This window comes from Mustela erminea, chromosome 1 (assembly GCF_009829155.1).
Source record: "Mustela erminea isolate mMusErm1 chromosome 1, mMusErm1.Pri, whole genome shotgun sequence".
Classification (NCBI taxonomy): domain Eukaryota; kingdom Metazoa; phylum Chordata; class Mammalia; order Carnivora; family Mustelidae; genus Mustela; species Mustela erminea.
The window spans coordinates 14,742,453-14,764,895 of NC_045614.1; the positions used below are offsets into that span (position 1 = coordinate 14,742,453).

A 22,443-nucleotide genomic window follows, 5' to 3' on the forward strand; every position below is an offset into this window, starting at 1 on the left:
TTGTGTACACAGTATCGACCCTAGCAACCGCCCTGGCCAGGGCCAGAGCGGACGCCCACCCTCCCTGAGTGCCTGGCCACCACCTCTCGGACACGACGCCTGCCTCCCAAGGGAGCAGGACAGGTGTCGTGGACCATCAGCCCTGCAGGTCACGAGTGGTGCTGACTACACCAGGGACCCAGGAAAGTGGAATCAGCTATTCGAGGGAGAGAAGGTCAGGTCCCAGCCTCACCTCAAGGCAGCCACGGCCAGTCAGAGAGCTGGGCTCCTGGGTCTTAGGTGTGGCCCAGTGGGACAGATCCTTATGTGAATGACGGGGGGAGGCCCATGCAGGCATCCAGCCATCCCAGATGAAGGCCCTCTGCTGCGCCCAGCTCCAGGGAGGCCAGCAAGAGAGGCAGAAGGAGTCTGGGGGCTTGGGCAGGACCCCTTACCACTCGGGCGGGATATGGCCGCCCTGCTTGCCCCATGTGTGTGGCCGGCGGGATCATACACCCTGTGCTTTGAAAGGTAGCCCTGGGCTTCTGAGCCAGCCCCTCTGCTTCAGGCCATTGGAAAGACAATTCCTCGTGTGTCCTGGTGTCAGCTTCTGATGTCTGGCCTCTGCCCCGGGAACACAGTCTTTAGCTGTGGAAAGAAGTGGCTCCCCTGCGTGGGTGAGGGGCCTTCTCCACGGGCTCTGGGCTCCAGGTCTATCTGATACTGTCTTGCTCGTTCACAAACGATGCACGGGAACCAGCAAGGCTCCCTGAGTTCATGAAGGCAGCCCCCTCAGGGCCTGCTGCCTTGCCTGGGGAGAGCTGCCTGGGGCACTGTGGGTTTCTGGTTCTGCTCTTTGGGGTGGAGAGACATGGGGCTCTTTTGAGTATGTGAGTCACAGGGTCCCATACCCTCTGTGACTGGTGCCATCAACCCCATCGCTTGGTACCTTTCTGGGCGCCCCCCTGGGGTGGCGCTCTTCATGATGTGCTCAGGAAGGCGTCGGGCCTGCGTTGCAGCTGCCAGCTTCTCTTACAGCTCCAGCTCCAGAAGTCTCAGTACCTGCAGCTGGGCCCAAGCCGGGGCCAGTACTACGGTGGGTCCCTGCCCAACGTGAACCAGATCGGGAGTGGCACCGTGGATCTGCCCTTCCAGGTGAGCCCTTGCCCACTACAGCTTCCCACCTGGTGCACATTGTATCCAGGTCCCACCCTGGCCACAGAGGGAGCGAGCCAGCGTGTGTGTCGGCTGCTGCGGAGAGCTGGGGTCACCAAATAATTGGTGCAGCTCGCCTCCCCCGCCCCCACCTACTCTTTTCCTGTCCCTGGGACAGCTTGGCCAGGCCTTCCCTGGATCCCCCTGCCTGTCCTCTGTCAGCAGAGCCCGCAGCGAGGCTGTGGTCTGGCCCAAGAGCGTTTCGGCAGCCGCTACACCTGTTGGCCGGCTGTGCGGCATCGGGAACCGCTCGGGGCCTCTGGGGCTTGGCTCCATCCTGCCTCACTAATCCGCAAGCCCAGCAATTCTCAGAAGGAGGCCCTGTGGCCTGACCCCACTTGTCTGCAAACGTTTCTTGGCAGGGATGCACACAACACGGCTCCCGCAGGCCACACAGCCGCCGTGCACGTCCTTATCATAAATAATGAGAGATAAGGCCCACCACCTGGGTGCAGGACTGGCCTCTTACCCCAGACTGTGCCCTGACCCTGGTCTGCAGATGGAAGCAGGGGTGAGGTGGGCCTGGGAGCGGGGCCGGGAGCTGGGGCCACCCCTAGCTTGTGTGGGCTCTGTAGGGACAGGTCCACCAGACGGCCACACACCTGCCCCTTTGTTGGGACAGGGCCTCAGAAATAGCCATGTCTATCCATGTGTTGACAGGTCAGGTGGAGCCCAGCCTGTCCCACATGGAGCTTAGTCCCCCACCCACCTGAGTCACTCCCCAGTTTCTCCTCCTCCCACACTACTGCTGGAATGCAGCAGGGCACTGGCCTGGGGTCCCCTAGGCTGGCTCGGGGTACACCTGGCTCAGCCCTGTGTCCCCCGGGCTTCTCGGAGCATGGCCTTCCTCAGATGGCCCCCTTGCAGGAGCAGACACATGGGGCCGTTGTGCCGATCCTGAGTGTGCTCCAAGAGTCTGTCCTCTTTGTCAAGGCCCTTCCTAGTTTGCGTTTTTCTCCCCTCTTCCTGCCTCTCCCCTTCCTCTGTTTCCCCCATCTCCCTCTCCCTCAAGAGGAGCATCTCTCTGGGCAGCCCCCGAGTACGGCCATGGCTAGTGCCGGCATAGAGCCTCCTTGGGCCAAGGGTGCACTGGGGCCTGTTGGGCATCCCGCTGGGGGGCCGGACGAGGCAGGAGTGTCTCAAAGTCTCGGTTCTTTGCATTTTCAGCCCAGCGGATATCTGGGGGAGGCCCTGGCTGCGGCTCCTGTCTCTCTGGTAAATGAGCCCCTGGGCTGAGGCCTCGGCGTCCCTGGCACGTGTGCGGGTGCTGGGTATCCCTGTGTGGCTACCCCAGTGGCCTGGCGGGAAGTGTCCTGTCTGCCAAAAGAAGTGGACCCACGCTGCACCTTCCCCTGCCCTGTGTGGGGGAGCGTGCGTGGTTGCGTCATGAGGGCGAGGCCCCCGCCTGGAGGATCCGAGCATGGGCATCAATGCTGCATGGTTCGTCCCTGTGACACATGCACATGTGTGTGTGTGGGTCCCAGGTGCGGCCTGGTGAGCCGGGCTGTGGCCGGGCCCGAGCTTCTCTCTGCCTCTGGCTCTGCTTCAGCTGCCTTGGTTTTCCCCCCGGCCTTCTAGGCGTCTCTGGGAGGAGATGAGCAGCCCCTGCCCTCCGTTGTTTATGCCTGGATGGCAAGGTTCCCACCTTCCCTCAGTCTCTGAAGTCTCCAGGCCCAAGGCCTTTCGGAGGCAAAAGTGCAGAAAGACCCAAGCTGGCAGGATTCTTTCTGGGTCAGGGAGAAACAGGGGGCCCCAGACTCCAGGGAGAGCTGTCAGCCCTGAACATTGGCCCAGGCATTCGGACGGGTAGGGAAGAGCAGTGTTTCCAGCCAGTGACAGTCTTCCGGAAGGAAATTGCTTTTGCCTGACTGCCCAGAGAAGGCAGAAGGGCTCGAGGGCCAGATGGCGGGGTGGGGGTACTGGCTGCCTCCAGAGCTGGCTAAGGTTGCCAGTCTCACCCCAGTCAGATGGCAAGGGGCCTGAGGGGTCCAGAGCCCCAGGGCAGGCAGGGAGCAGACTCCCAGGGGCCCCAGGGGCATGGAGCTAGGAGAGGGAGCAAGGTCTGGCTGGAGGCCTCGTGCCAGCCCCAGGTGCTGGAAGGAAGCCCCTTCTGGCCCAGCCTCGGGCCAGGGCTCCGGAAAACGCTTGCACTTGGCTCCCATGGTGGAGGGATGAGGTGGTGGGGGAGGGTGTGGGGAGCTCATCTCAATCAAGACCGGCCAGGGCTCAGTTAGGAGCCTCTGGGGAGTCAGCACTTGGCCAGGTGGGCCCCTTGACGTCCTCAGCTGGAAGCCCTGGGGGCTGTCTTTTGGCAGGCCCCTCCAGGGATGACGTAGGTGGGGAGAGGAGGCCAGCCAGGCCCAGAGAGAGAAGGCAGAGGCCTGTCTGCACCTGGCGAGGCTGGGGGGCGCTTGGGCCGTCTGCACCCCTGGCACCCCAGCCGGCACCGGGCCCCAAGCTTGCGCTGCCCTGCCTGGCCCGTGCATGCCAGCCGCACTGCACGCCTGCCGCCCGGCGCCCAGGATCCCCGGCTCGCCCCTACCCCGGCAGCACTCAGAGGCTGGGGGCCCTGGCTGTAGGAGGAAGCCTGTCTGGGCTATAGAATGGTGACAAAGGGTAACTCAGGATTGGGGGGCCCTGTGGTCACATTCTGGGGGCAGAGCTGGGTTGGGTCTCAGGCCATGGCTGATAACTGTTTGGGTTTCTCTCTCTTTTCTGGTCTCCTTCTCCCCACCTCCCCACCCCGCCTCGCCCAGACACCCTTCCAGTCCTCGGGCCTGGACACCAGCCGAACCACCCGGCACCACGGGCTGGTGGACAGAGTATACCGAGAGCGTGGCCGGCTGGGCTCGCCACATCGCCGGCCCTTGTCAGTGGACAAACACGGACGGCAGATATCTTTTACCCGGAGGACGGAAGGGGGGCTACTGGTGACTGCAGGACCCGGAGTCTAGCTGACTGAGCTGAATAAGGGCTCCCCCCGTGCTCCGGGGCTCCGGGCAGCCCTGGGGAGGGTGCACTTGTGGGGCAACCCTGGCAGAAGTGGTGTGGCTAGCCGAAGGGCCTTGGGCTAGGGCCGGGGCCCATGGGACTGAGGCCCTGGGCTGCTGGGGTGTGCAGGCTGCGGGGAGGGTTGGGGAAGGTAAGGTCGGACCCACACTGTGTTGGACGCCTGGCTGGGCAGTGGAACCCAGAAAGACTGTGACAGGGTGTCCACATGTTGGGGCCGTGCAGAGGGCAGCCCAGCCGAGGCAGCCGAGCCGAGGGGGGTCTGAACCAGACCCAGACATATCCAAGGGAGGCTCCATCTGAAGACAGAATTCTCCTCTGCACCTTGGCCAAGCAGAGATCATCAAGAGTTTCTCCCCCACCCCCAAGACTTGGCCGCCCCTTGGTGCTTGGCCAGCCAGCACGCACCCCTCCCCCCATCACCAGAGTCTGAGCGGCTGCTCTTGGGACATGCACCCCCCACCCCAAGCATTTGAGAACAGAGAAGCCTGTCATTTCCCACTTCTCATTTCCGTGGCTGGGGCAGCCCGACCAGCTGGGCCCCAGACAGAACCCTGGGGCCCCGGGAGCCACCCTGTCAGCCTAGAATTAAGAGTCACGACCCAGGTCAGCTGAATGAAACTCCCCACTGCCCCCCACGGGCCCCAGTTTCTCAGCCGAGGCCCCTCTTGGAAGGGGCGCAGCCCGCACGTGTGCTTGCAGGGGGTGAGTGCTGAGTGCTAGGTGGACAGGGCCGAACCCCGGGGGCTGCTCGCAGCCAGGCAGGAAAGGCCCCCGCCCTGCAGCCCCAGCTGTTTTCAGGCTCCCAGCAGCCTGGCCACGAGGTTCCTGGGGCTTGGGGTGGGGCCTGAGCCAACAGTGCTGTCCCCTTAACTCACACTCAAGCGGACAGCTGCCCGTACGGCACCGTGTACCTCTCGCCGCCCGCGGACACCAGCTGGAGAAGGTCAGTGACCCAGAACCGGCCCTCAGCCCTCTTGTTGGAAACAAAAACAAACTTACATCATGCTTGTGCTTGGAAAACCAGTATGCAGTCACTTTAAAATGACAAAGCTAAGAAGTCTTCAGAAGTTTCTAGAAATCAGCTCTATCCTTATAATACCAAGGTCATAGCTTTGGAGTCTTCCAGGGATTTTTTTTTCTCTTTCCATGACTTTTTTTTTTTCTTTTATAGACAGAGTTGCGATTAGGTTGGATATTTAGTCTTGTAACTTGCCTTTTTCCATTTAATGTTATATTATGAGTGGTTTCTCATATTGCTGAACAGTCACTGAAAATGTGATTATACAAGTATTATATATTTATTAGCAGAAGTTTAGGAATACACATAAGTGTACCTAGAAGGGGGAAAAAGTCAATAGTGCCATCATCTACAAAGATTTAGAATAACAATAATATAGTTAGTGTTAATGCCCACAGCAAATAGTGGGATAATTGTGCACCAGTGTGAATATGCTTATATCATGGAAGTGTATACTTAAAAATGGTTAAAATGGTAAATTGTATGTTATATTTATTTTACCACACATAAAAAAATATGTAGGTGATTTCACCGAAGACTGAAAGTTATTTTAAAAAACCTATGTGTATGTATGAAATATAATTATATGATGTATCATTCAGTAATGTAATTAAATTCCTGGGCATGTATCGTATATCAGTTTTAACCATCATAGTTATTAACTGATACAAAATGCACAGAGCTTTGGGGAGCTTTGTGGAGTTGGTACTTTTATTCTCCACGTTTTAGATATAAGGAAAGTGAGCACAGAGAGGTCAGGAGACTTACTCAAGGACACACAGCTGATTGGGGGGGAGCCGGGATCCGGACCAGCTTCTCATTGCTTGTATGGCCCCAGGGTCAGAGGTCAGCTGGCCCAATCCTTTGTAAACTGCTCTTCTCCTTGAACTGAGTTTCCTCCATGTCATTCTCCGTAGCTAGGATGTCCCTTTTGGATTCATGCTGCTCTTTCATCCCCAGATTGCCAGCCGTGTGGCTGGACCTGCCCAGCTCCCCTTGGGTGCCCACAGTTTTCTGGGTACCCAAGGGGCTCTTCTGGGGACCATCCCTCCAGGCATATGCAGCTGGGAGTACACTGAGTTACCCCATCCCTGGTGCAGAAGGCAGAGCTCCTAGCAGCTCTCATGCCACACCCCCTCCCCAGGGGCTGCATTCTTTCTGGGTTGTTCTCTGAGCCTCCTATTGCTGCCTCTCCTTTTTGCTTATTACACCTGGTTTGCAACTGAGCATCCTGGGGTGGCACAGTTGCCCACTGGTGTTTGTCACCAGAAGGGGACACAGTGATGGGCTGGGCCTTGTACTCCCAGAGCTGGGCCATTGTGGGACCGTGGGGCCCCTTCTCCAGAGAGTTTCAGGAGGAAGGCACCAGTGTTTCCCTCAAAGCTGAGAAGCCCACAGACAGGGTGGTAGTGGGGAGGGGCTGGTGGGAATGGAGGGGCATTTCTACTGTAGCTTTTTGTCTTCAGCAGTCTTTGCAGATGAAAATCAGGGTCACTGCTGTGGTTCTTTTGAGAAAAGTGTGCCTGTGGTTTTATGCAGGTTTAACAGCTCCCAAATACCACTCACCATTCTCACCCTGTCCCATGAGCATATCATGGATAGAGTGGGGCCAGGACTATCCCTTTATCCCCGTTGGGGCCAAGCCTCACTGTATCTCTCTTCTTCTCAGGACCAATTCTGACTCTGCCCTGCACCAGAGCACAATGACACCCACCCAACCAGAGCCCTTCACAGGCGGGTCCCAGGACGCACACCAGAAAAGAGGTATTAGCAGGCACGTGGGCTCCCAGAGGTCACAAGCTTATAGGTGGAGAGACCTGCCAGGGAAGAGTCAGTGGGTGGTATGGGACAAGGGGAGAGGCTTGAACATGTTCAGAAATGGTGCTGCTTGAGTTGGGTTTTGAGGAGTGCATAGGAGTTTTCTGGGCGGAGAAAACTGCCCCTGCAAAGACTCATTGGCTTCCATTCATGGATTCAGGGCATGGCCATACAGTATGCGGGCCTTGCCGGTTCTTTTGGTTGTAGAGGACAGCCAGCCCCACCAAAAGGAGGCATTTATCAGCTCATGACCAAGCAGTCTAGACCTAGATGTCTGCTTTAGGTGCAGTTCAAGTCAGGGCTTCATGCTGTACCACTTCCTGGCTCTGCAGCTCAGAAACCTCCTGGTTCACAGTCTCTGGGCCCATTCTGCCTCCTGTGGGTTGAAATGGGGCCAGTCCTTTCCCACCTCTTCCCTACTCTCCTCTCTGGGCTCTGTGTACCAGTAGCTAGGGCAGATCTGTACCCAGGCCCTCAGCCCCTCCCCAGAGCTGGGCACAGGGACAGTGTCCCTGGGATCTTCTGGGAGGGTGCATGCCATCTTAAAAATTGGGCAGTGTTGCCCAGAGAGGGGAGCACAGTGCTGTGAGGCTGCAAGAAACCCTACCCAGGCTTGATCTGCCCAGAGACACAGAAGCCAGAGAGTTAATCACATTCCGTTAAGGTCCGAACACTTCCCAGTTTTTTGGGTAGCATTGCACTGTGTGAATGTGTGAACATACCAGGGAGATTCTGCTGGTAGAATGAGGATTATCAAGCAGATCTTCACCCCTTGAGGGGCGGGGGTCTTTGCATGTGCCATCGTCCCGGGATCCCCGCTCATCAGACAGTGAAGGTGATATTGCAGAAAGAATGGGCTCCGTACTGAAAGCAGGAATTCCAGGTGTCCTGGGGGTAAAGAGAACAGGGCACCAGATGCTGCCCTCCTGTTCCCAATATTAGGAGCCATTCTGAGGGGGCCGTCTCCTTGATGGGCTCCCCAGGAAAGTGAGACTTTCAAGGTAGGCTTTCCAAGGCAAATGTCATTATCCCTTGGGACTCTGTGACCATGGAAGGGAGTTGCAATGCAGGGGCCCTTGATAGTGCAGAGTCCAGCTGTCCTCGGGGTGGAGAGAGGGGAGACATGTCACCTGCTCCCGTTTCTCTGGAAGGGACCCAAGCAGTGACAGGGTGAGGAGTTAGCCTGGCTGCCCTCCCACTCGTCACAGCTGCTCTCTTTGGGTTTGAAGGAGGAGGAGGTGACCCATCTGGCTGTGTTCAGTGTAGCTCTATTGCAAGCGAAAGACTGAACCTCCAAGAGGCATAAAGAAACTGGGTCTCATAAAGAAAATGTTTAATCTCACCTTAACCAAAAGGTCCAAAGAAAGGGGCCTTCAGGCATAGCTGGTTCCAGGGCCTTAAATGATGCCCATCCAGTCCCTCAGACCTTTCCTCCCCTCCTCTCCTCCTGTGGGGCTGGCTGGCATTGCAACTAATTCGCGAGGCTGCAGCTACAATGAGTGGATCAGTCAACCTCAGGCTGACACTGAGCATCATGGGCTGGGAGACAGGTGACCACAAGGTGGCAGGTGGGGCAAGAGTCTGGAAGAATTTCTCTGCTGTTCTCTGCAGCCTGAGACCTCCAAAGCCTGTATCAGTCCCATGGGAGGCAGAAGTAATACATGTCCTCAGCTCCAGAGCTCCTATTTTCATTTCTTTTTAAGTCACAGGGTCTCTAGTTTATTTATTTATTTATTTACTAGATTTACCTATTTGAGAGAGAGAGAGAGAGCATGCTCATGCTTAAGCAGGGGGAGGGGCAGAAGGAGAGGGGGATAGAGAATCCCAAGCAGACTCCCCACTGAGTACGGAGCCAGATGTGGGGCTGGATCCCATGACTGAGATCATGAGATCATGACCTGAGCCAGACCGTCACCTGACTGAGCCACCCAGGCACCCCCACTTATTTATTTTTTTTAACTGTCCTTCCTCTTGCTTTGCATGAAACCATATTTTGTACTTGAGTGCAGTCCCCAGAAGTTACTGTTGGGGCGGTTAGACTGGTGTCACAGTCATGATTGTGTATGTCGGGGCAGCTCCCCCCTTGGTGCCACATAGCTTCAGAGTGAAAAGGTTGTGATCATCCTTCTCTCCCCACCCCACCCCCAGTCTTACTATTAACAGTTCCAGGAATGGAGGAGACCACGTCGGAGACAGATAAGAATCTTTCTAAGCAAGCATGGGACACCAAGAAGGTAAGAGAGTCCTAAGGGCTTTTAGAAATGATTTTCCTTCTTGATCTTTTTTTTAAGTGTAGCCTGGCCCAAGGTGGAGAATTAGCCTATTGGGGAAGTTTTGCCTTCCCTCAAGTGTAACCTTCACACAGATTTGACCAGTCATATAGGCCCTTTTAACATGAATGGCAGACCTGTCAGGCTGGCAGAAGCGGTGAAAAATGAAAACCCATGTTTGCCATGGCGGAGTGTGTACTGAAAGTGCAGCGGTTCAGAGCTCGGCATGGCCGCTCCCCAAAAATGCCCAGAGTGCCCAAGAATGACGTGCAAATTCATGAAGCATTTCGGATTTCTGTGTATGGTATTGGCTGTGAACTAGACTTACTGTGGTGACCACTTCACAGTACATACAGCTAGCGAACCATCGTGTGACCTGAAACTAATACAATGTTATAGGTCTGCTATAGCTCAAAAAAAAAAAAAAAAGAAGTCAAAGCTATGGAGGTTAAGTGACTTGTCCAAGGCTATGAAGATACTCAGGGTTTAGAACTTGTACCTCCTAATTCTGAGCCTGTGATCTTCCTACTAACCCCTAGTATTGGGTCATCATCAATGTTTATAAATGTTGATGGTCATCCTTAAAACTTTTATCCATCTGCACAGTAACTACAACGTTTATTAGACTACAAAGTCTACTTGGAATTTCCAATTGAGTTGGGATTTCTGTATAATTTCCAGGTCCAGAAACAAATTTCTGAAGTTCAACCTATAAAATGTCTAGTGGTAAGATAGAATTTGTGCCAAGAATACAGATTTCAAAGAATTTGCATAGAACAAGGTACACTTAAAAACAGAGCTATTTTGAATATTAAAAAAAAAAGAACTAAAACCCATTGCTGGTCAAGTTGTGGTGAATGGGGCAACAACATGAATTGCTCATCCCCTTCAGGGAATCGTAGGGAGGTGACAAATGAGCAAACCGATGTGTTCCTCAAAGGCATGTGTTAGAGCTTTTGGAATAAACTGGAAACAACCTGAATGTTCAACAGTAGAGGATTTATAATGAAATTATCCTTTGTCCCTTGTGGAAAGTTCCACATATGTGGAGTAGGGATTTTGTTTTTTAAGTAGGCTCCCTGCCCAGCATGGAGCCCAGTGCAGGGCTTGAACTTATGACCCTGAGATCAAGACCTGGAGTCAGACATTAGGGATGCCTGGGTGGCCCAGTCTGTTAAGCGACTGCCTTTGGCTCAGGTCTCGATACCAGGGTCCAGGGATTGAGCCCTGTGTCAGGCTCCCTGCTTAGCTGAGGAGTCTGCTTCTCCCTCTCATCTCCCTGCTCATGTTCTCTTTCCCTCTCTCTCTCTGTTTTTTCCTCTTTCTTTCTTTCTTTCTTTCTTTCTTTCTTTCTTTCTTTCTTTCTTTTTCTTTCTTTCTTTCTTTCTTTCTTTCCTTCCTTCTTTCTTTCTTTCTTTTTCTTTCTTTCTTTCTTTCTTTTTTTTTAAAGATTTTATCTATCTATTTGACAGAGAGAGAATGACAGTGAGAGCAGAGGGAGTGGGAAAGGGAGAATCAGGCTTCACACTGAGCAGGGAGCCTGATGCGGGGCTTGATTCCAGGACCCTGAGATTATGACCTGAGCCAAAGGCAGAGGCTTAACCCACTGAGCAACCCAGGCACCCCCTCTCTTAAAAATAAATAAATAAATCTTAAAAAAAGAAAGAATAGGACATTTAACCGACTGAGCCACCATTCGCCCCCGGAGTTAGGATTTCTGATGGAATTTTGGAGGCATGAGTGATGCTTCTTATAATACTGTTGTGTGGAAAGAACGGGATAAAGCTATTTAGAAAGGTGTACAACACTTAGAAATGGACAGGCACACCTCATTTTATTGCACTTTTCTTTACCGTGCTGTGTTTTTTTTTTACCAGTGGAAGGTTTGCAGCAACCTTGTGTTGAACAAGAACATCGGCACCATTTTTCCAACAGCAGTTTTCTCACTTTGTGTCTCTGGGTCACATTCTGGTAATTCTCATGGTAGTTCACGTGTTTTCATTATTTTTTTTAAAGATTTTTCCAAAAAAGATTTTATTTTTTTATTTGTCAAAGAGAGGGAGAACACAAGCAGGCAGAGTGGCAGGCAGAGGCAGAGAGAGAAGCAGGCTCCCCACTGAGGAAGGAGCCCGATGCCGGACTGGATCCCAGGACCCTGGGATCATGACCTGAGCCAAAGGCGGCAGCTTAGCTGACTGAGCCACCCAGGCGTCCCAGATTTTTTTAAATCTATTAGAGAGACAGAGAGAGAGAGATGGGGGGAATGGATGGTGGGGAGGGGCAGAGGGAGAAAGAGAGAAAAGCAGACTCCGTGCTGAGCAGGATGCCGGATCTGAGCTGAAGGCAGGTGTGTTTTAACCAACTGAGCCCCCCCCCGGGTATCCCTGTTCTCGTCACTGTATTTGTTGTGTGATGTTTGATTCATGATTACAACTCGCTGAAAGCTCAGATAAATGCTCAGCATATTTAATTAAGGTACATAAGTTTGTTTTTGTTTTTTCATAAGTTTTTTCAGATATAGTGCTGTCACATACTTAACCACTGCAGGAGAGGGTGAACATAACTTTTATATGCACCAGGAAACCAAAAATTTCACTTGTCTTACTTCGCTGTGATACTTATCTTATTGGGGTGGGTCTGGAACAGAACCAGCATATCTCCCAGATACACCGTCTACACACAGATGCCTGGGGACATGTGCACGGTGTGGGGGCGGGGAGGGGGGCAGTGTCCTCTCCAGTGGCAGGTGTGGGCGCCACCGGCAGCCCTTATCCCTGTCTACATCTTCCAGTTTTAGATAGAGAACACGTGTGATTTTTGACATGTTCAGGGAAGAAAATAACTCAAAAAGAATTCTGCCAACCCCGACAGAATTGTGGTTGCAGAGAGGTGGGTAAGGACAGACATCAGGATCCTTCCGAGTGTTCAGTGTGCCACTGAGCCCTCAAGCGAAAGCGGCAAGTGTCGGTGGAAACACACTTGACATCCTGGGAGCGCGGAGAGGGTAGCAGACCTCAACATCGTGGCCCAGCTTTTAACTGCCTCGTGCGCAGATGCGTTCTGAAGGATGTCGGCAAAGGGATTCCGTTGGAGTCACTGGGAGTGGGGTGGCGTTGGGGGGGCAGGCAATGATGGGTGAGTTTTTAATACTGTTTAGAAATCTGCTGTTATCTCCATAATGTTCATGGGAATGCTTTTGAAAAGATTCTTTAGAAAGTCATTGTCTTCATGCTTTGCAAAAATCCGGTAATGAAGCGAGTGTTTACTCACAGAATTAAGGAGCCCATGGCCAAGTAGAAACCCGTTCCTCTGGCATACTCTGCAGAGGCTTAACCCTCCTGGTCGCACACCACCCCTCAGGATCCCCAGTCACTGCTGGCACACCCCCGCCACCTGCCCCCGGCCTCCCCCCACCCCATACATGCTGGGCCTGCGCATAGAGGCTGCCAGCCCAGCCCCCCACCAGTGCATCCACCTTCTTCTAGCTGATAATCCCCAAAGAACACATCAGCCTGAGGGCCTTCGAGGCGGATGGGGAATTAGGGAATGTGACACAGCTGGAGCCCTCACATCAGCACTCGGGGCTCTGTCCAGTCACGTCTGCTGCTGTCTGAAGAGTTCTCTCCTTTGTCCTTGAATGAGAGTCTAGGGTCTCTGCCTAGAGCCTGTAGTTCTCAGGTGACCTAGTGGCCCCGGCTCGAGGGCGAGAAACCAGGGCCTTGCTGCCAGCGGGCTTTCCCTGGGACCCCTCCCCAGCCCACAGGGCAGCCAGAGTCTTCGACCTTCGTCCTCAGGTGGTGGGGACGTGGGCTCCATGGATCCCTGTGAGAGCCAGAACTGGGGGACCACTGGTAAGTGAATCCATTAGGGGCGTGGGCAGCACCCTCTGTGTGTTTGTTGTGCTGTCCCGCTCTCCCCAGGAGCTCCACCGCTCTGATCTAGGAATGGAATGGGGAACCAGCCTTGGGCGCCTGGGTTTCCAGTGGTGCCATCGCTGAGCTGGTGTCTGACCCCTGTGGCATGGCCCTGGGGTTTTCAGGTGTAGAGTAGATAAGGCACGTTCTCCCTCAAATGTCTGTTCTGACAAGGGACCTCGTCACCTCTGTCTGCTGCCCCCACCTTAGGGGCAGGTGGAGCTAGGCTAGGATGTGCCTGTTGCCCCCAAGGGCAGGTGCTGGTGGTGGGAGCGGTAGAGACTCCTCTGCGTATGACTCTTGCTTTTGCCCCTGCACACGTCCAGGACAGGCCTCTTGGCTTTGAGGCTGCCTGGTTCTGGTTTTTGAGACATCGTGGGACCTTATAAACTTCCCTTCTTGCTGGCATGGTCAGCTGCGCCCCAAGGAGCCACGGTGCCTGAGGAGGCCCGCTCAGCCTCTATTGTCTTTTCTTTCAGGCGGGGTCCAGGCCCAAGTCCTGCGAGGTCCCCGGGATCAAGTAAGTGTCAGCAGGGCCCGCCCTGCATGCCCAGGGCTGGTGGGGCTGCTCCGATGACCCCCTGGCTTCCCGTCTGCTCAGGAGGCTACAAGTCCTATAAGAGGACTGCCCCGCGCTGGCGGCTGTCTAACAACCCTCACTGGGTGGGGAAAGAAGGGGCCCTCCTACCCGTCCCTGCATGCAGGGACTGAGCCCTCTCTCACCTCCACTCAGCCTCAGCTGGCGCGCTTGTCAGCCCCAGCCTGTCCTGGGCCAGGAGGACCCTCACCCCAGCCCCCTCTCCTGCGTAGATAGGTTGTTTCCCAAGGTCCCACTGGAGGTGCGGGCCAAACATGGCAGCACCTGATCCCAGGGTACCATTCTCTGCCTTCTGATGTTTTTGGGCCAGTCTCCCCCCCCACCCCCTCACCCCCCACCACAGCTCTTGGGGGAGAATGGGCCGGGGCGAGAGCTCACCTCCCCCCCCCTCTGTCTGGCCTTCCCCCCAGCATCTTTCCATCCGCTGACCAGGAAAACACTACAGCCCTGATCCCTGCCACCCACAACACAGGGGGCTCCCTGCCCGACCTGACCAACATACACTTCCCCTCCCCCCTCCCGACCCCGCTGGACCCTGAGGAGCCCACCTTCCCCGCGCTCAGCAGCTCCAGCAGCACCGGCAACCTCGCAGCCAACCTGACTCATCTGGGCATCGGCGGCGCCAGCCAGGGTAAGGCCAGGCCAGGCGGGGGCAGGATTGCCTTCCCCGGCAGAGCGCAGCATCTAGCGGAGACGACACGTGGCTTTGAATGATGATTTGGCAAGGTGCCCTCCAGAATGCCGGGTACCAGGTGGGAGCTAGAACCTATCCCAGGGGCTGGGCATTTCCCAGTACTGCCTGGGAAGGCATCCCAGGTGGAGGGCACACAGCCTGGAGGTGGGAAAACTCCCAGTGTCCCCAGGGATCAGACAGTGGTTCTGAGGGGAAACTGGGTGAGTCCAGAACATTCTAGGAGGGGAGACCCCAAGGGTTTCACTTGTGGGGTATACCAGGCTTTTCCCCTGCCTCTCCTTGTCCTCAGCTCTTCATGGAGGGACGGGACCAGGCCTGACCTGCTCCGTCCACACTCCCTCTTGCCCAGTGGCTGACGGTGTCCCCTGCTTGGGACACTCCAGCCCAGGCCATGTCCATGGGGACATCCCATGGGCCCATCACCTTCCTCATATCTTCCGGTGCTGCCCTAGTGCTCCTCCCCTAGGGATGAGCAGCTCTGTTTCCCAGTGGCTTGCCTTCTTCTCTTGCCTGCCCTGACCTGTGGATGCATCCCCTTAGCCCCACCATTAGGACCCAGCCCAACCTGGAGCTCCTCCACCTTGCGTGGCCTCCACCTGTCTTCCCTCCATCTGAACCCCAGCCTCTTCTTACCCAGAATCCCCTCGTGACTCTTGTCTGCTCAGCACCTTGCACGGGTCCTCATCTCCCTCCCAATGAAAACCCAAGACCCCTGGGGTCTAGGAAGTCCAGTTCACCCTCCAACTTGGTCTCCGCCCCCACCCCTACCTCTGTTGCCTACACCATCTTCTGTCCAGCCAAGCAGGGCCTTGACACATGCTGCCCCTCTCCCACAGTCCTCCTCTTCCTCCAGGTGGCTGCAGAGCCCCTCACCCACTCCATCCCCACTTATACCTCCTCTTCTTGGTGAGCCATCTTGGTCCCCTGCCCACACAGCCTTATCCCCGGTCTCACTCTGCACTGCTTTCTGCACTCACCTGTTGCTCTTGAGTCACTCCTTTGCTCAGGCCGAGCTCTCCTGTGTCCCCACTAAGACTTTGCTGTCCCCAAGTTCCTGCTGTCATTCTGCACCCATGTGGACTGTGGGATGTGTGGGTTTGCATCCAGGGAGGAGATAAGGCAGCCCCAACAGCCTTGTGGCGGGACAGGCAGGATGGGCTATGGGGGCACCCCTCTGTGAGTCCGCACATGTCAGGACTTGGCAGCCAGTGCGAGCACAACCTTGCTGTGCCCTCTGTCCCGCCTGGAAGCCAGCGCTCATCCCATCCATCTGCGTGTCACACCTCTGCCCCAGGTGTGATGGGCAGCACCATGCGGGGTTTCGTCACGGAGAACCACGTGCTCCAGTTCACATCTACCACAGCCCTTCTGGCTCCGCAGGGAGAACGGGCTATCGGGAGGGGCGGCAGTGCCAGGGCAGGGCCCCATCAGACGTTCTAGAGAGACTTCCGGGTGAAGTTGGCTGGCTTGGGAGCTGGGTCAGTGTGGGGAGCAGAGGACTTGAGGAGCCTAGAGTCATTCCTGGCTTTGGTGCTGACGGGGCAAAAGTCAGGGCAGGGGTGCCAAGAATAATGTAGGTGTTCCTAGGATTCTAGACAAGAACATAGAAGCCGGCACAGTACAAAGGGGAGCAAGACCCTGGCCTAACACTGAGGCTTTGTTCCTGCTTGTGCACCCCTGGCCCCGTGCCCACCCAGGTTCAGCCACTAGGCAGAGGGCACCAGCCCCTGCTGTACTCCCCCCAGCCCCAGGAAGGCCTAGAAGACAAAATGAGCAAATACAGGAGAGCCTGGGACCGACGGCCTCCTGAGAGGTGGGTGGGCAGGCAGCACCCACACAGGCCTGCACGAAGCAAGAAATCAGAAGGTTGGCTCTGGGGATGCCGGTGGGGGGCCCCTTGTGCAGATACCGCTGTTTCCTGGCCCCCCGTCTTTCTCCTCACGTCTCGCCGTGGCCTCTAGAGCACTACCCCCTCCTCCAGAGGGTCCTTGGCAGCCCCCCAGCACCCGCCCGGGAGCTGTGCACCTCCGGCCCACGCCGAGTCTAAACAAGCACAGGAAAACACAACACATGTGAAAGCCATAGACGCGGGAACAAGCGCAGACCCCGAGTGTGGGGCCCAGACCCTGGCCCGCCTGGCTGGGAGTGTCAGCCCAGTAATGTCTGACATGTGTTCGGTTGTTTGCGAACCTGCCGCTCGAGCAGCTCGCCTGGCAGGGGCTTCACTTTCTGGGCGCATTTTAAATCAGGCCGAGCCGCCGGCCCCTGGCACACGTGGAGATCACCCCCCCCCACCACCAGCCCACCCGCCAGTCAGAACGTGAGCCCCTCGAAGAAAAATGGGAGGTGTCCGCCGCCAGGGAGACAGCGGCCCCTCTCGTCCTCTTGAATATTTGCTGAGGTCGTTTTCCTGGTCGTCGGCCAGAACCCGGAGGAGGGCAGGCCCGGGTCCTCCTTCCTGGCACAGCTCCGAGGCCTGCCGGCCCCGCACTCAAGGCTTGCGTGCCTGAGGCTGGGCCCCTGCCACCTGGCTTGCCCTCCCCTGGCAGCTCTCCCTGCCCGCCCCAGACTTCCCTTCCAGCTGGCCTCACTCCTTTTCCCAAAGGTGATCCAGGTTGCCAAAAGGAATTCAACAGCAAGGCGTCTGTCCACCCTCCTGGCCCAACTGGCCTCTCCCAGGGTGGTGGCCCGCCCAGTGTGAGACCAGGAGCTCACCCTGCAGCCCAGCAGAGGATTAAAAACCCCCTTGTATTCCGGATAGACAGAGGCTGGCAGCGCAAGCACAGATGCAGCCTGCCGGTGTATTTTGTCTGGCCTGTGGTTGCGTGCGTGATGTCTGAATCAACATTTAAAAATCAGGACTAAGTACATGTTAAGACTTGGGATTTCTGGCTTCTCTTGAAGAATTGGAAGGCCCAGCAGTGGTGGGTCGAGGTTCTGTGCCTTGAGATGGTCCGGTTTGCCCCCAGCCCCTGTTGCTCCCCTGACCCTGTCTCTCCTGGCCTTTGCTTCTGCTGCTACTGGGTCCTGACATCACTGCTCCCTGGGTGTAGTGTGTTCTCAGCCTGGGGACATAAGGGCCGTGGATGCTCAGAGAAGGAGCAGCCCGTGGGCCTGATCTGAATGTCTTCCTACCAGATATCTCCTGGACTCTGCCTACTCAGGCTTCCTGTCCATGCTGTGCGTGCAGCAGCATAATTCTGGGGCCCAAGGTCTGTGCATAACCTGGAAACTGGAGCTCTGCCTTGGGAGCCCTCTGAGGTGCCAGGCCCTCCTGCGGTGCACGGCTGAGTGGAGCTGCCAGGGCGACTGAGGGGAAGTGCAGGCGTGACCAGGCTTGCCTTGCACAGTGAGCAGCTTCCCGGGGTAGAGGGAAGGCTGCCCATCCTCTCCCCTCGGTGCATGCTGGGTGTGCTCCCACTGACCTGGGAGCCCGCTCTCTCACCTGCTGGAACCAGGTTGATCTGATGCCCTTGGCAGATTGGGCCCAGCCACCCTGGGTGAGTCAGGCCCCTGCATTGGCCTTAACTGCAGGCCGGACTGTCTTCTGAGCTTGCTCCCAGCCTCACCAGGAGCCTCACAGTGAACTCTTGAGGGTGGCTGTTACCATCTCCATCTCAAGGATAAGGACACCAAGTCTGGGAGATCAAGCCAAGCCCCCAGGGCTCTCCTAGGCATCATCAGGAGGCCTGTTGCCTCCCTGGCACAGTGCCCCAGGATGGGGCAGGCCCCAACTGCTGCCACACTGAACTTGACCTCAGCTCCTTCATGACAGACGCATCCAGGGATAGGATTGCTGGGGGAGGGGCGCAGGGTGAGGGAAAGTTCAACACGGAGCCTTCCTGACGGAGCTCAATCAGGAACGTAGGTATTGTAAGAAGGTAGAGAGTGATTGAGTTTCCAGCAGGACTGGTGGTTCAGCATGGAGAGCACAGAAGGTGGAGAGGTGTGTGGGGAGGGGCCAAAGGAGCAGTTATAGGAAGGTACAGTTTTGTTGGAGGAGGATAAGGAGAGCATGAGGCTTTAGAGAAACTGCAGCCTCTGGACAGGACCAGCTTTCTTTTTTCTTTTTCTTTTTAGGTATTTTATTTATTTGAGAGCAAGCGCACACACACTAGCCAGGGAGGGAAGCGGGGGCAGAGGGAGAAGCAGACTCCCAGCTGAGCAGGGAGCCTGACTTGGGCCAGATCCTAGGATCCTGGGATCATGCATGACCTGAGCCAAAGGCAGACGCTTAACTGACTGAACCACCCAGGCACACCCAGGAGCAGCTTTCTTGAAGCTAACCCACCCCCAAGCCAGTGTAGGCAAAAAAGGGCACTGATTATCTCCCCAAACCAGGAAGCTCCAGTTAGGCCGGATGCAGGGCTCAGGTGCCGCCTCTACCCCTCAGCACCTGATTCTCCTGCTGGCTCTTCCACTTGCAGCCATGTGATGCACCTTCCTACACAGCTCCAGATGTCACTCCTTGGAGTTCATCAAAAGTCCCAGGGCAGGCTCTCATTGGGCTAGTCTGATAACATGTCCATCTGGGAGCCAATCATGTGGTGGTCCAGAAGCAGGGAAGTGCTGATTGGCAGGACCTGTGGGTCACACCCCTCTTGGAGGGATGGTAGGATCAGTGGGAGAGTGTTGACCAACATGGGGATAGGTCAGGAAGGAGAACGGAGCCCACACTAGTCTGGGGCCTTGGAAGGGGCACCCTGGGTTTGGTGATGAGGACACAGTGGATTCTGTCTGATTGATTGGGCTGTTCTCAGCAGTGATCGTGGTGTTTGAGCGGCCCTCTGGAGGCTAGAGTCATGCCCGCCCTTCTCTCCTGTCCTCCCTTTCAGGGATGAGCACACCAGGCTCCTCACCGCAGCACCGCCCGGCTGGCGTCAGCCCGTTGTCCCTGAACACAGAGGCGAGGAGGCAGCAGGCCCAGCAGGTGTCATCCACCCTCTCCCAGCTGTCACCCATCACTCAGGTGTGAGGGCCTGGTGGGGTGGGGGAGGTGTGGCCAGCTCTACCTCTCTGGGAGACCTCCCCATCCTCCCTGGGGGTCATAGACTCCTGAAGACAAAGGTTCCCAACGCTTTTGGCTGTTTGTCAAATTTTCAAACACACGGAAATGGAGTGTTTTCTGGCCTGTGTGTTTTCTGTATGTGTTTTCTTGGCCTGGAATCTCCCATACCTGTCACGGGCGGATTCGTGTGACTGAGCATTCTTCATTGTGCTACTTTCCCTTGAGGATCTAGTTGAAATTCTCTGAAATAAAAGTTTAGAGTTATTTTGTTAAACATTTTTTTTAAAGATTTTACTTATGTATTTGTCAGAGGGAGCACACACAAGCAGTGGGGAGCGGCAAACAGAGGGAGAAGCAGGCTCCCTGCCGAGGAAGGAGCTCGATGCAGGACTCGATCCCAGAACTTCCGGGATCACGACCCTAGTCAAAAGCAGACGCTTAACCAACTGAGCCACCCAGGCACCCCTAGAAAGCTTTTTGTTTGTTTTGTTTTTTGTTTCAGTTTACCGTAATTTTGTTTCATTTGCTTTTTTGGTAGCTCGTGTGTGTTTAGGATGAAAGGATAACCTTTCATCTAGGTTATCCATCGTGCTGGCATACGATCATTCATAGCACTCATAATCACTTTTCTTAAGTCTATAGTAATATTCCCACTTTCATTTTTGATTTCAGCAATTTGATTCTTTTTTACTTAGTTTATGCCCACAAAACAAGTTAGGAAGTATTCCCTCTTCATCTGTTTTTTTCTTTTTGGGGTGGGGGAAGTGTTTGAAAAGCACTGGTGTTGTAAACTCTTTAAATATTTAGTAGAATTCACCAGCAAAGCCACTGGTCTGAGCTTATCCTTATGGGGAGGGTTTTTCTTTTTTAAGTTTTCATTTAAATTCCAGTTAGGTAGCATACCGTGTTGTAGTAGTTTCAAGTGTGCAGTACAGTGATTCATCACTTCCACACATCACCCCGTGCCCATCACAACACGTGCCTCCTTAATCCCCGTCACCTGTTTCCCCCATTCCCCCACCTACCTCCACCTCTGGTAACCAGTAGCTTATTGTCTGTAGTGGAGTCTGTTTTCTTGGTTTGTCTGTCTGGCTCTCTCTTTCTCCCTCTTGCTTGCTTGCTCTGTTTCTTAAGTTACACGTATGAGTGAGATCATGGGGTATTTGTCTTTCTCTGATTGACTAATTTCGCTTAGCATTACAGTCTCTAGGTCCACCCATGTTGTTGCAAATGGCAAGATTTCAACTTTTTTTAATGGCCGAATAATATTCCATTGTTTATATACCACACCTCCTTTACCCATTTATCAATCAGTGGACACTCGAGCTGCTTCCATGATTCAGCTCTTGTAGGTAATACTGCCATAAGCATTGGGGTGCATGTATCCCTTTGAATAAGTGTTTTTGTGTATCTTTGGGTAAATCCCTAGTAGTGCAGTTGCTGGATCATAGGGTAGCTCTGTTTTGAACTTTGAGAAACCTCCATACTGTTTTCCATCGTGGCTGCCCCAGTTTGCATCCCCACCAACAGTGCAGGGCTCCCCTCTCCACGTCCTCACCAACACCTGTTGCTGCTTGTGTCATTGACTTTAGCCGTTGTCACAGGGGTGAGGTGATATCTCACTGTAGCTGTGATTTGCATTTCCTTGATGGTGAGTGATGTTGAGCGTCTTTTAACGAGTCAGTTGTCATCTCTATGTCTTTTTTGGAAAAATGTCTATTCATGTCTTCCGCCCGTTTTTTAATTAGATTATTCATTTCTTGGGTGTTGAGTTTTGTAAATTCTTCCTGTGTTTCAGAAACTAACCCTTTATCAGATATGTCATTTGCAAATATCTTCCCTTGGGAGGTTTTCGATTACTGATTTAGTCTCCTTTCTTGGTGTAGGTCTATTCAGATTTTCCATTTTTTCTTGAGTAAGTTTGATAGTTTGTGTTTTTCTAGGAATTTGTCCATTTTTTTTAATCCCTAAAAGATAATATTTTTGGTGTTTTGTTTTGTTTTGTTTTTTGATTGAGTAAAGCAATAGAAGTTTGTTAAGTAAAGATACAGAAAAAGCTCTCCAGAGTGAGAGGGGTCCCAACAGGGTCACCCACCAGGGACCTTCTGAGCCTGAGTAGGTACAGAAGGGGGTGCCCACCTCTCCGTGTGGGGCACAGCTGGAGGAAAGGCTCATGGGAGCAGAGCACTTACAGCTGGATTAGAAGTCCAGGCCCCCTCCAGCTGTAGCCTAACCCTCTGTGACCCTGGGCAAGGTCTGCCCTCTCTCAGCCTGTGCTTTCCCAGTCCAGGCTCTGGATGTCCCTTTGTTTACCTGTGACATCTTTGGTGAGCATGTCAAGCATGGGGTGTTCCCAGGGACTAGGTACTCCCAGCCTGGCCCCTCCTGTCTCGTGGCCTCCCCCCTGATGCCCTCCTCTTCCCCCAGGCTGTGGCCATGGATGCCCTGTCTCTGGAGCAGCAGCTGCCCTACGCCTTCTTCACCCAAGCAGGCTCCCAGCAGCCGCCGCCGCCGCAGCCCCAGCCCCCTCCACCGCCGCCACCCGCGTCCCAACAGCAGCCACCCCCGCCACCCCCGCAGGTGCCTGTCGGCCTCCCCCCAGGCGGCCCCCTGATGCCAAGTGCCAGCTTGACGCGGGGGCCCCAGCTGCCCCCACTCGCGGTCACGGTACCGTCCTCTCTCCCCCAGTCCCCCCCAGAGAACCCAGGCCAGCCACCAATGGGGATCGACATTACCTCGGTAAGCCCAGGATGGGGTTTTGAGGGGCCTTGCTGGGGCGGTGGGGGGGGGGCTCATGTAGGAGTATCCCAGAGGCTGTGGGGGGCCCCCACTGGGCTCCCAAGACCCAGAGACACTCAGGCATCTGGCTGAAGCTTCTTCAAGGTTCCACTTCAAGGCCAGCTTGGCCAGGGGTCAG

At 55.0% G+C, this 22,443-nt stretch overlaps 1 protein-coding gene across 9 annotated transcripts in view; it reads left to right on the forward strand.

Moving 5' to 3' along the window:
* The window catches only part of CRTC1 (CREB regulated transcription coactivator 1), a 77,900-nt gene that overhangs the window by 42,702 nt on the left and 12,755 nt on the right, over nucleotides 1-22,443 (forward strand). For 5 of the 9 annotated variants that reach the window (XM_032316401.1, XM_032316426.1, XM_032316432.1 and 2 more), the window contains exons 2-11: nucleotides 1,018-1,134; nucleotides 2,362-2,409; nucleotides 3,951-4,088; nucleotides 5,088-5,149; nucleotides 6,894-6,988; nucleotides 9,191-9,276; nucleotides 13,706-13,746; nucleotides 14,235-14,455; nucleotides 19,354-19,487; nucleotides 21,954-22,265. In XM_032316401.1, coding sequence (XP_032172292.1) covers nucleotides 1,018-1,134; nucleotides 2,362-2,409; nucleotides 3,951-4,088; nucleotides 5,088-5,149; nucleotides 6,894-6,988; nucleotides 9,191-9,276; nucleotides 13,706-13,746; nucleotides 14,235-14,455; nucleotides 19,354-19,487; nucleotides 21,954-22,265 — 1,254 coding nt within the window. The remainder of the gene's footprint in view (nucleotides 1-1,017; nucleotides 1,135-2,361; nucleotides 2,410-3,950; nucleotides 4,089-5,087; nucleotides 5,150-6,893; nucleotides 6,989-9,190; nucleotides 9,277-13,705; nucleotides 13,747-14,234; nucleotides 14,456-19,353; nucleotides 19,488-21,953; nucleotides 22,266-22,443) is intronic. The other 4 variants (XM_032316412.1, XM_032316452.1, XM_032316447.1 and 1 more) reach the window with 2 other exon arrangements.